Source organism: Rhinolophus hipposideros (genome assembly GCF_964194185.1).
Source record: "Rhinolophus hipposideros genome assembly, chromosome: 19".
Lineage (NCBI taxonomy): Eukaryota > Metazoa > Chordata > Mammalia > Chiroptera > Rhinolophidae > Rhinolophus > Rhinolophus hipposideros.
This window is the reverse complement of record NC_138065.1, coordinates 30,616,752-30,629,913: the sequence shown is the minus strand read 5'-3', so window position 1 is coordinate 30,629,913 and position 13,162 is coordinate 30,616,752. Positions and strand designations below refer to the sequence as shown.

The 13,162-nt window shown below is 46.8% G+C and overlaps 1 protein-coding gene across 3 annotated transcripts in view; it reads right to left on the bottom strand.

Moving 5' to 3' along the window:
- Positions 1-9,160, bottom strand: part of TMCC2 (transmembrane and coiled-coil domain family 2) — a 35,631-nt gene extending 26,471 nt beyond the window's left edge. The window contains exons 1-2 of one of the 3 annotated variants that reach the window (XM_081025324.1): positions 8,819-9,160; positions 8,385-8,687 (exon numbers count right to left, since the gene is read on the bottom strand). In XM_081025324.1, coding sequence (XP_080881450.1) covers positions 8,385-8,594 — 210 coding nt within the window. In that variant the 5' untranslated portion in view covers positions 8,595-8,687; positions 8,819-9,160. Of the gene's footprint in view, positions 1-7,324; positions 8,285-8,384 lie in introns of those variants that run through there. The other 2 variants (XM_081025323.1, XM_081025325.1) reach the window with 2 other exon arrangements.
- Between the last annotated feature and the right edge of the window lie 4,002 nt (positions 9,161-13,162).

The following is a 13,162-nucleotide window of genomic DNA, read 5'->3' as shown; positions in this document are numbered from 1 at the left end:
TCTGCATGTGGGTGTCAGGGAGGAGATGGTTAAGGAGTTTTGACATAACATGGTGTTAAAAAAAATAAAATAATAACTCAGCACATCCACATAACCAGCCACAAGTTTTGGAAATGAGGAAAACCATGGTGACTAGCTTGAGGGAACTTAGCCACCAACGCAGCAGAAAGCACCACCTGCTCTGACTAACAGGTTCCAGCTACTAAATGTCACTTGCTTTTCCACACTGACTTTTGCTTTTCCCCAGCTGCTAGAAACCATTTTGGTGGCCAAATTAAGCCATGTATTAGGAAAAAGAGGTGAGATGTTTCAGAGTTAGAGGTGGGACACAAACAGAGCTCTCCTGATTCATAAGAACAAGCAAGAACTGCCCCCAGAACTGCCCAGAGGCCAGATGTGAGCCAGAAGAAAGAGCTTCCAGCGTCAGGTGCCCATACATGGGGAGGTAAATGAGGGAAGGTTGCTGTCTCCTCCCCTGAAACTATCTGTAAGGGCAGGAAGGGCTCTGTCTTCTTTGGGTGCCATCATCCTCTCAGGAAGAAAAGGTGGACTAGATGTTTTCTGAAAGCTGCTTCCTGACAAGGCTGTGGTCTCTGAACAGCTAGGCTTCATCCGTTGTCCTCCCTGGGTGTGGGCTCCCCCAAAGAGGAAGTTTGCTCTGAAATCTGCAAACACAGCTGCATGAGGCCAAATGTAAAACGCTTCAGGGTACAGAGTCCTTGCCACCATCTGATTAAAAATAGCCAATGTCGTTCCTAATTCCTACAGGTCCCTGTGTTCCTAACAACTCCCAGGAAAGCTGAAAGGATCTTAAAGTCACACTAACCTACAGCTAATTATCCCAGCTGGCAGATGACTGCATGTCCCTTCCTCCCACCTGGGTTTGAAACTCCCTTTGCCCCTCCCTCAAAGGTCTGGCTGTAAGGGTTCAGTGGGGTGACTGGGTCACCATGAGCCTGAGCCTTAGCACGCCTAGGTCGCCAACGTTCCTCTATTTATAGGGTCTCTATGGAAACAGGGCCAGCATGAGAGAGCTAATCGCTGCAAAAACCCACAGAGTCCTACTCTCAGGATACAAAGTAGATTGCTACAAAGTGGATTGCGGAAGTGTCTAACTGCCCTGCAGAAGCCTTGGTTGGGGAGCCTGGGGTTAGCACAGGACAGGAACTGTCACCCCAGTTTTGGCACTGAGGGCCACAAGGAAGAGTGAACAGCTGCTCAGGCCTGTTTGGGGTTTCTATTAGAAACACAGTGATAAAGAATTTTGGAATCATTTCTTCTCCTGCATAACAGCTGACCTCAAACCAGGAGCAAATGATTTCCCCAATCCCAATTTTATTTTAATTCCTCATTTCTTTCCTCGCTTACAGAACTCTGGCTGGAGCCAATGCAAATCAGGAAAGGTGACCTCATCTACTGGCTCTTTAGGCAGAACAGACTCAACAAACACCAGCAAAGAATATCGTGATTCAAGTTACCTGCACGGTGTGCCCTCTCTCTGCCTCCCCCTCCAAGGAGTCCTCTCTGACCATCCCAGTCCATAGTGAGCGCACATTCTGCTTTGAACTCCAGAGCTCATTATCTGCAATTAATCATGTACTGCTTGTAACATGGCTTCTCGTGCTCTCAAACTGTCGTTCAACTTTTTATCAGCTTATAGACAGAATCCTCAATGAGAATCTGAGTGAATAGAGGGCAGGAGCTATATGTATACACCCATATCTTTATGTCCTTAATATCACCTGGCAGAGACCTCAACACAAACATGGCGATTGCTACTTAATTATGCTTATTTATTTTCTGAGTGGAAACTCTCCAAGTCTACAAAAATCTACAAAAGCATCTCTAAAAGATGATTTAATTCTTAGACAACTACTTTTCCAAATATTTAAAATGCTCAGTCAGGCAGCTTTCCCTTCTGTATAATCCAGACCCCTCCTGCTGCATTTTAAACTCTCATTTCTGTCTATCATCTTAGTAACTGCCAAGATTGAGCTGGCTTGGAAGAAGACGAACACAGACTCAGGAGCCAAATGTGTTTACTGTACTGTATCCACACATGGCTTAGCCAGGGCTCATGTCCTTACAGCCAGCCTTGTTTTCCAGGGTGGACATCACTCAGTTAACTTGGCTGGAATAAGAAAACCTTTAACCATTTGGTTTGAAAAGTCAAATATTTTTCTCACACCATCACAAAACATACCTGCTTTGTTCTAAATTCTTAACATGGAGAGAGGCTTAAGTGTTTGGCTGATAAAGGTGGACCCTGTCCAGTCAGCCTCGTTCTAAGAATGACCCTCCTAGTCTATGCTATTTATTAGAGAAGAGATGAAAATAGATGAGTTTTGAGTTGGCCTCCAAGACCACCACCGAAAAGCCAGCTAAGCTTTTTCCCAGCCTGATACCGACACTTTTAAACTTCACCCCCAAACTCAGGTCCTATCAGGTGTTTCAATACCTTGTTGGGGAGAGATTCTTATTAATGGGATTGGCAGTTAAAACACAATCAGAAAAAAAAGACACAATAGATATACAAAAAGGACATTCTGTGAATACTGAGTCTGCAGGACAGTTCCCACTAGAACTAGGCAGCTGCGAATTCTTCTAGAACCCAGTATGTGGCAGAAGAACAGAGAGCGTCCTTTGCCACATGCTTTCCCATCAGGCACGAGTTCCTCCCGAGCCCACGTACAGGGCTGCTCTGAATATTACTGAAGGCAGAAGGGTGAGAGTGGGCAATCCTGGGCCTCAGGACTCCTACCCTCCACGTTAGGTGCAGTGGGATTGTGGGGACAAAGCCCCAAAAAGCAGTTTCCAGGCTCTCGGCCTCACAATAGAAAGGTGCTGGCTCGGGTAGTAAATGGCCATCAACTGTGATCATATGGCCAGCAGCTGTGGCTAGTTGGCCGTCAGCTGTAACCCGTAAGCCATTGGCCACTAATATAACTGCTGTGGCTACGCTAGCAAAAAGGAATGGGGGCTAGCAAGAAGATGGTGGCTGGCAAGCGCGGACTGCTGTTAGGCAGATTATGTAGATCCTGCTTCCTGTGTCTCCAGCCCAGCCGCCAGCGAGAATATATTGGTTTGACTCCCCTATCTATGGCTCCGTGGGTGTTTCTTTTTGGCCTCACCATGTCCTGCGTTCTTGGGCGGGGAGTGGGAGCTGAGACCCTGCACGACAAATGGCGCAGCGAGCAGGGTCCCCCGCACGACACATGGCGTAGTTGGCAGGATACGGTGCTGGCCAAAGCTTTCCGATGGCGCAGCGAGCAGGGTCCACCGCACTACAGGGATAAAAACAGGCCCTCAGCATTCTCACCATCCTCCACTGAACTATGACCATTCCACTCAAAAAGGACACTGGTGCTACAAAAGAACCTGGCACTTGCCATTTCTCTTCCTCCATTTAGAAAGCCCCACTCCTCTTGTTTGATCATTGACATTCCACCCTTTCTTTAATATCTTGCTCTATGTCCACCTCACTCAGGACATCTTTCTGACTAACCCCGTATGCTTCAGATTTCATCGCATGATGCTTTAAGTACCCTTAAACTCAGGTGTCCTTCAATGGATTACTTTCTTGCAAGTATTTCATCATGTTTGGGAGCTCACCTGCAGGCGAAGGCAGTGCTTATTGCCAGAGCTAATTTTGCATTTCCTTGTTCTTAGGTCTACCTCAATTCTGCCTCCCCTGATGAAACCTGTTCCGGGTTCCAGCTCCCACCTGAGATTGCAGGAATCTTCAAGCCTGAACATCTCACTCCTAAAGCAGCACCAGGAACCTTACAGCGCAGCCAGGCCACGTAGAGCCGCAGTCTACCATCAGAACCTCCCCTCGAGCCCCAGAGCACACATATTCCGTCCTACTCACGTTCCTATGAATAGCTTGTCTTCTCCTCCACTGAAAAAGTGGAGAAACTGAGACTCAAAAATTTTATCAAAACCCTAAGCCTTAAAAATAAAAGTAAATCAGGGGCGGCTGGATGGCTCAGTAGGTTAGAGTGCGAGCTCTAAACAACAGGGTTGCTGGTTCGATTCCCATATGGGCCAGTGAGCTTTGTCCTCCACAACTAGATTGAAGACGAGCTGCCGCTGAGCTTCCAGAGGGGCAGCCAGATGGCTCAGTTGGTTAGAGCAGGAGCTCTTAACAACAAGGTTGCCAGTTCAATTCCCGCATGGGATGGTGGGCTGTGCCCCCTGCAACTAAAGATAAAGATTGAAAACGGCAACTGGACTTGGAGCTGAGCTGCGCCCTCCACAACTAGATTGAAGGACAATGACTTGGAGTTGATGGGCCCTGGAGAAACACACTGTTCCCCAATAAAACTAAAACAAAAAAATTTAAAGTGGACCTATCTTTTCAGATACTTTCATATGCATGTCATATTTCAGTTTAAAACAGTGCCTTTCCCACTGAAGGTGCTCAGTGCCTGTTGACCCATGACTCTTCTCCAGTGGGCTTTCTACAGGAGTGCTGAAGGAACATGGGCCATTCATGGGGGGGAGGGCAGGCTGAAGCACCTGTGAAGGCTGTGTGCCAGCAAGGAGAATCATATAGAATTCAGTTGTGACTTTCCTTCAGCTATCTGGCTCCTAATTGCTTTTCCTGACCTTCCTAAACCGGCATGAAGACCAGCATATGGTGGGAATGGAAGAACACCAGTCGGAACCCAAGTGAGTCTTGGCTTAAAAAGCACATTAAACCAGGACTGGAATAATGTAATTTTGAGTCCCAACCTGACCTTTTTCTTGCAGGAAAAATAGGAATACTGCTCAGAAATTATTCGCAGGGACTTTCAGGGGAAAGAGAACCTCAGGGAAGGCCTCTGGCCAGCACATCCAGACACTTCCTTTCAGAAAAGGTTCAATTCCTCCAGTTGTACCAGAGTTGGGTAGGGAGAGGTGAAAATGGGGAGAGAGGTGGTGAGGTCAGGGATTTCTCCCCCTGCCTTCTGGCTTCTAAAATACATCAGAATAGAACCAGCTGACTTATGCTTAGCCACTCATCCTAGGTTTCAGCAATATCTACAACATGCTGTATTTTTAACAGGAATGTGTGCTCCATGTTCCTTTCTATAGTTTTCCCCCGAGCTCCTCCCCACTCCCATTCTCACTGGAGCTGGCTGAGTTTTCTTGCTGGAGAATTCCAGTGTACTTTTGGTCAGGCAATATACTCTCTGTGACCAGAAATCCTGGCATGGCATACCTCCCATGTAGCATGGAATCTGGTAGCCGTAAAGGACTGGATAATGATGACACATGAATCAAGACATGAGCTCAAGGGGTTAAAGAGGAACTGGGGGTGTGACTCTAGGTTATTGGGCTTCTGTTGTCTAATGAGATCTCCCCAGGTCATGACAAGTGTGAGGAGTAGCTGAGAAGGCCCCCAATATAGCTGCATAAGCCTTCTATGGGGCAATGTCCATTTTCAGGTTACTTTTCAGTTAGTTTTATTTATGTGTTTGTTTGTTTGTTTGTTTATTTTTAAGAAGGGTACAACTGACAGTGGCCCATGAGGGGATCGAATCGGCAACCTTGGTGTTATTAGCACCATACTCTAACCAACTGAGCTAACTGGCCACCCCATTCAGTTACAGTTTTATGATTGCTCTTTTAAGACTGCTGCTTAACTGTTTTTCCTTCTTTTCACTGGCCCTCCCACCCCATAATCACAGATCCCAGGCTACTGCAGCAGAAATTTACAGTGTAGATTGGGGTACTCCACAACACTGAAGGACCATGGAGGGAGACCACAGGAGCTCCTGACACCTCCAGCTGCCACTAGTGAGAGCATCATTCGGATCTCTGGCAAAGACTAAAATTCTCTCCTCTCCCGGCAACCAACCTCAATGGAGGTACTTCAGACAAAGCCTCTTATTTTCTTGTCGTTTTGTCAAGATGATTTCCCCCAAAGCACTTAATACATCACAATGCCTAGAGCTGTTACATAAAAATAAAAGTGGGATTAAGGGACCAAAAGTTCCTGTCTCCAAAGTTTAAAATGAAAACAAAAGCAAGCCAGAACTGCTGGTCCTACCTAGGCCAAACACACATGTGGGGTGGGGAGGTGTTAAAAATTAAATTTGCTTCTTTCTGGTACAACCATCAAATCTAAAACAGGGGTGATAGCTTCTGTCCAGTGCTAGAGCCAATGATTGAATTTTTCTATCACTGGCAAACTGTGCCAAACACTGGAAAACAACTTTTCCAGCATCAGAGAACAAGTTTGGACATACTTCAATATTCCTAGTCCCTTTCCCCAGAAAAAGGCTCAGAAAAGTTAAGTAATTTGCCTGAGATCACACAGCAAATCAAGTTGGGATAGCCCCTAAGCTCATGTCTTGTTCTGAAGTCCCTACCCTGTAAACATGTGAGAAAGCTGACAGAGATAAACGGGAAAAGCCCCCCCCAGTCTCCCGGTGCTTCCACTGAGCAGGCAGCTGCTATGTTTTCTCCATTTTGCTGCCATCCTGGGTCAACACAGCAGTGACCCACCTTGGTGGTATGTTTTCTTGGAGGTGGGGGTACTACTCCTTTTGTCACACCTGGTCTTAATTCTGGTTCAGGAAAGTTCAGTATTTAATATCCAGCATAGAGTTGTTGCTGTATCTGCCACAACCAGAATGAAGGTGTCACCAGAGAGAGAGAGAGAGAGAGAGAGAGAGAGAGAGAGAGAGAGAGAGAGAGAGAGAGAGAGAGGTATGATATAGGGTGGAGGGGAATGAGCTTCTTTAAGCAGCTTTATCTACAGAGACAGACACTGCAGCTCCCACTCCACAACCAGCTCACCTATCCTCATGAAGGGAACTGAACTGGGAAAATGAATGGAGCTGGCAGTTTACTACAGCTGTCATAAGAGCTGGAGCATGAGGAGTTTCCAAGGCTGCCCCTCATGGACTCAGAGCGAGGGTCCCATCTGGTCAAGAAATCAGGGTTTTCTGGCCAGACTCAACTGAATCAACCCAGAATGAAGCTGAAGTCTGCAGCAGAAGGCTGGCCCCTACCCACATCAGCATTAAGACACCCCTGTCCCTTTACCATCTCATTTAAAATAGGACCCACACCTGAGCACACAGGGTGGGCTCAGGGGTGACAGCTGGGCCAAGTGTCCTGTTACAGCCTAGCTAGCAGAGCTCATCTTTAGATATAAGGCTAGTCTCGAACCTCTGAAAAGGGCAGCAGCAGAACCAAAGGTCACCTTCGAATAACTACTACCATTTTTTAAAGTACGCACAAAGAGTTAACTGTCCCCCTTCTCACCCCTCCCCAAGGAACACAAACAGGTAACACACACACACACACACACAGGTAAGAGCACACTCACCTGCGCTCTGACTTCCTGACTCTGAGCCGCTCAGGCCAAATGAGGAATGTCATTGGCTTATTCTGGTGAGCTCCTTAGTGGCTGCTATAGGATACAGGCTTTATTTAACATAACAGAGTTCTTTGCTCCCCTAGCAAGACCTTGCAACCCCTCTGGAGAAAATCTCTCTGAGGCATCAATTTCCAGGGTATCTAAGTTCCTTCCTCCGGCTGACATCATGTCGCTCAAGCCGGTGGGGAGCTGGCTTGAGAAGCCTGAGCGTGCAGTCCCTGTGGCAGCTCCAGCAAAGGTGCATTATTTATCCCAGCTGCTGTTTTAATTAATATAGAGACATATTCAATACAGCTCGATAATAGTCCCGGCAACCTCAGGCCAGGAAATAAACAACTCCCAGCTGCGTGTGATAGACTCTTTCCGCTTCTGGTTCTAACTGCCGGCTCAGCATGTGTGCAACTTGAACCGAGGCCCCAAACCAGTCCAAGCACCAATCGGCCACCTGTCAGTTCTCCACCCTGGGGGTTGGTTCCGCAGGCAGGCAGGGATCTTCAAGCACTAGCTTAAACTCTGGCTCCACCTAACGGCAAGAAATCCACACTCCCCTTTCACAGATGGACAAACTGAGCTTCATCCAGGAAGGTCCCAAAAGGAAGAAATTAAAACAGCAAAGGAAACTAACGGTACTCTACTTGGCCTTCCACTCTGTCATTTTCTTCTCCTACCATCCTACAGGAGGAAAAGTGATGTCAACTTTTTAGTTAGCTTCTTGGATTTCTCCAGCCCTTTGTCTGCGAATAGTACTTCACGCACATCATTCAAACAATCTCGGATGGGTGAGTCACTAGAATGTCTGCTGAATAATGAGGAATAAACAGAGGCCTGAAATGGAGCTGAACGACAGAGGCACAAATGGTACCTGACGTCCAGCCCAGGGTTCTGGCCCAACATCCTCTCTGACCTTTGCCTGGCTTCCCCATCACTTGTATCCTGTTAAAGCACTTCTGCGTGGAGCGGGAAAAGCTAAGTCACCGGCTAGGCTGGCCAGGGGAGGGTCTGTGCTCACCTTTAAATCCGGAGGCTTGCTTCGGGGACCCGGGTTTGGCGCCACGGCAGCAGCGCCCATGTCCGAAGTTGGCCCGCCAGCAGAGTTAGCACCCGCGGCCTCCCCAGGCCGGAGTTCCGCGCCCGGCAGGTGGCAAACGGCATCTTCCAGGCCAGCTCCATCCTCCTCGCCTTGCTGTTGCTGCAGCTCATCCGATTTGCACCTCTTCATGATGTATGTGGGTCGGCCAGGGGATTCTGTCCTTCTAGCGCGCCGTCCTCGGGGAGACCGCACCCCCTTACACTCAGAAACGAGGCCCGGGATCTAAATGATTAACGAGGAAAGGAATCGGCGGAAGACAATTTCTTGAATTAAAAAATAAATCTTTTTAAAGAAGGGGAGGAAGGGGCGAGGAGGGGGAGCCTTGGTTACAGCTTGGAATCGTTCATTACGACCTGGGGAGCGAAGGCAGGGCACAGCCGCGGCTGGGCAGCAGGAGTCCTTGGGCAGTCATTGGAGCGGGAGGAGGAGGACGGTCCCTGGCCCCCGAACTTTCTGCTTCAGGGCATGGGCAGCGCGGGGGAGCTGGGCGGCACAGCGCATCCCTCCGGGTTGCCCGGGCTCTGGGCGAGGCAGGGCAGGGGGCAGCCGGCCGGGCAGGTCCTCGGCGGCCGCCCTAAGCGCCGGCTGCGGCCCCCGGCCCTGCCCGTGGCCCCCGCCCCGCATGGGCCGGTGGCACAGTCCGCGGCGAGCCCGGCGCCCAGCTCCCCGCCCGCGCCCGCGCCCGCGCCCGGATCCCCGCGCCCGGCTCCCCACCCGCGCGCCGCCTGCTGCAAAGCCGCCGCCGCGGCCCCAGCCAGCGGCAAAGCGCAACCTACCATGCGGGTAAGGGGAAGGCGAGGCAAGGAGGGAGTGACAAGGGCAGTGGGCCAATGGGAAGCCCAGAGGGCCGAGGGGGCGTCGCGCGGCCACGTTGTAGGGTTGGTTGCGCCGCGTGAGCCCCCGGGAGAGAGCTGGAGGACTGGACTGCTGCGCGTTTGCGCCGCGGAGAGCGGCTGCCGAGTCGAGGCGGGGGCGGCGGGCCCCCCGGGGGCGGCGGGCCCCCCGGGACCGGTATTAAAGATGCCGGAGGGACCCTCCCGGTAGAGGCACTCTCGGAAATCCCCCACCCACTCGTTTTATTTGGTAGGGAGGGGGCTCAGTAGGGATGCTTGATCATCACGGCTTTTTTTGCTCTAACTTTTCAGTTCGTATTATACTATTCATGTTATACTATACATCCCTTCAATGAGGAAGACCCCATCCCTTCTAGGAAACTTGGTCTGAAACACAAACTTTTGGCTATACTCAGCGCTACAAATGCAAAGGGTGGAGGTGTTCTTCTGCCCCATCTCTCCTTTCCCCACTTTAACTCCAATATGAATCTTAGCTTGATGCTCAGAAATGACAAATTAAATATATTTGAATGCAATAATGTGTGTGAAAGTTCCTTGCAAACTGTGAGGCAGCTTTTAAATAAGAAAGGGTATTAAATGGCAGGAGATTGAGACATATGACAGAAAAGGAAAAGAATGCAATCTCTTTTTCCCATTCATCTCAGCCAAATTGCACTGAGTAATCTGGAGGCAGAAGAGAACAAAAATACTGGGGTTATCAAAGTATGGAGCCTAATAATAACAACTCCATCTGAGTGCCTACTGTATGCTTACTGGGGATAGGAGTTTTTGCCCATCCAGCAGCCTAAAACAGTGGTTCTCCAAGTCTGGTCCTGGGGCCAGCAGCAGCAGCATCACCTGGAAACTTGATAGAAATGCAAATTATCAGACACCAGCCAGACCTACTGAATCAGAAATTGTAGGCCCAGAAATCTGTTTTAACAAGTCGTCCAAGGGATTCTGACACAAGCTAACATTTGAGAACCATTGGCCTAGACTGTAGTGAAGGAGCCATTAGTCAGCGAGTCACAGTGATGAACTCTACAGCGTTTTACAGTTTACCTATCTCTTTACACCCATCATGCTACTCTAGCCTCACTTCAGTCCTACTAGTCTGTGAGTTTCCTGACTCTGTTCTGTCTTTTTCCCATTCCAACCACTCATTTTGATGTGTATCCTAGAGAAGAGCCTAAATTGTTAAGAATTTACTTAAGTCAAACAGCTACTTTCTAAAGTAGGCAGCTCCATTTTTAGAAGATGGGAATTTAGGATGGGCTGGAAATGTAGAACCACCCCCCACATCCACTACACAGTATTAGACACAATGTAGAAACACAAGATATGAGCCTTTAGCACTTTCAGTGGTGAGGGAAAGGCAGAATGCCTTGAAGAAGGAGGCAGAACTAGACAGAACCAGTGGGGGCAGATTCCCAGGTTGCAAGATGTCAGATAGTCATCTACTGCCTGACTGGCCCCAAGAAGTGGAGGGGCCCCACAGACTCCAGGCGAGTCTTGGGTATCAAGCAGTTGCCAGCAAATGGTGAGCACATGTTTATGACCTGCCTCTAAGCTGAAAAAAGTGGAGGAAATCGGTGTGAAGATTTATGGAAGTGGAGACCATTAAATTTTGACTTATGCCTCATTTCTATATTAGGCTGAAGTTGGCCTCAAGTTTGGTTTTTATATTATGTATATAGAGCATGATGGCCAAATTTACTATTTGTGACCATATTTAGCAAGGTATAATACAGGTCAATAAAATGTCTGTGGTGTGTTTCATGAAATCAGGTAATACTTTACATTCCATTTAGGAGAGGCAGACTCTTGTGGCCAGACTTCTAGGGACAAATCCTGGCTCTGCTCTCTACTGACCATTGGAGGCAAGTTGTGTAACCTCTTTATGCCCAAGATTCCTTATTTGGAAGTGGGAATACTGACGATACCTTCCTTAGAGGGTGTTGAGTGACATATGTAAGGTACTTAGACATTGCCTGGCACAGAATGAGGGCCATACCTATAATCAGAGATGTCATCCAGTTTCAAAAACATCACACATTCCACTCCAATGTTTCTATCCTTGGGAATTCATTTAAGTGTATCTCACCCATTACTGACTTTCACTGAGTGTCATATTGCTGAAGAATTTGGGTGGGAAGTATACAGAGTTTGAAGCTGAGGGCAAATTTTCATTAGCCATAGTAAATTCTTGAGTACCTAAGATAAACAGAATCTGAAAGGACTTTGGTTGAAATTTTGTTTAAAGGATCTGATCATTCTATTGTTTTAAGCTTCTTTGGAAAAATATAGGCATATACTATGTTTTGATGTTCAAGATAGGACAAAAATTTGCAGATTTACAATGCAAGAGATTACATTTGGTATGTAGGAGTAGGATTTTCCATTCTGCTTTGGCACCACTAGTTGATTACAAATAAATAAAAGGGTGCAGTAAGAAGAACACTAGTCTTGGTGTTAGAAATCCATGTAAGAATTATGTTCTGTTACTCCCTGTGTGTTCTTGGGCAACCAAATCACTCAACTTCTCTCACCCTTGGTTTCCTCATCTATAAACGGGACTAATATTACCTATCCTCACATGGTTGTTGTAAGGATTAAACTAGATAATGCATGTGAAAATGCTTGACACGTAGTGTATGTGCTCCGTACACTTGAATGAAACAAAACTAGTGAACAAATGTGTCTAACCTTGTCTGCCACATGAGAAAGGCAGAATTGTCTTATTAAACTTCATGCTATTTGTGAAAGGAAATCCCAGTTAGGCTAATGAAAGGGGGCACTCCTGGTAGTATCAGATTTGTTAAACCACTACGTTGTACAAACAAGGAAGACAAAGATCAGGGTTGTGGAATCCTGTTCCCTTGTCAACAGCCAGTTCATTTAGCTTGATAAACTGATTAAGTTTTAATAATAGAGGATAAGTTGCCAAGACCAACAGGTAAGCAAGGAGTAGGTTTTGGGTTGTTGTTGTTCTGTAAAAGCAATTAAGTCTGAGAAATAAAAGCCTTCTTTTTGCCAATAGTAAGAGGCTTGTAAATTATCCAAGAAAATTGTTTCCTATTTTGTAGGAATTCTTAAAAAAACATTTTAAACATCAAATGAGTAGGTAGTTTTCAAAGAACTATTTTAACATACTATGTAGAGTGTTTTCCTTAGAGGGTGAAAGCACTCTCTAGAGAGACTAGATATAATAATTTTGATCACTGTATTTTGAAACCAACATCATTAAATATACTCCTTTGTTAATGTGATTTTCCTCCCTTTCTTTTGCAGATTTCCACTTCCACTCAATGCTCTCCTTGAAAGAAATTGCGTTCTGCTGGATTAGGAGGAATAAACTATGCAAATAATCGTCAGGGAGATTGGTTAGATTGTTGATGATGTCACAATCCCACCACCTAAATACAGGCTTTTTATTGGCTATTGTAAGAGACAGGCAGGACTGGGAGGGCTCTGCTTCACTCCTGAGTTGGAGCTAGCTCTGAGACTAAACAAATTTTATCCTGTTGTTTGCTTAAAATGTACTCAGAAGCATTTTTCATGTTATTACATTTTTCCATGTTACTACATATGCTATAACTTGGACATATTTCCATTTTAAATGACTGTTTATCATTCTATCAGGTGAATATATCACAGTTTATTTAACCTCTATCCACCTTATCCTTAGAGAATAGTTTCAATTTTCTGACTTCAGAAATAAAACTGTAATTACTATTTTTATTCAGAAATTGTATATATTATTCCTCCACAGCATAGAATCTCTGATACCTGTCAATGTTTTAAAGGACCAAACAAAACAAACAGAGTGCCCCTCGAGTGACCATTTCTCTCACAACCTCCCTA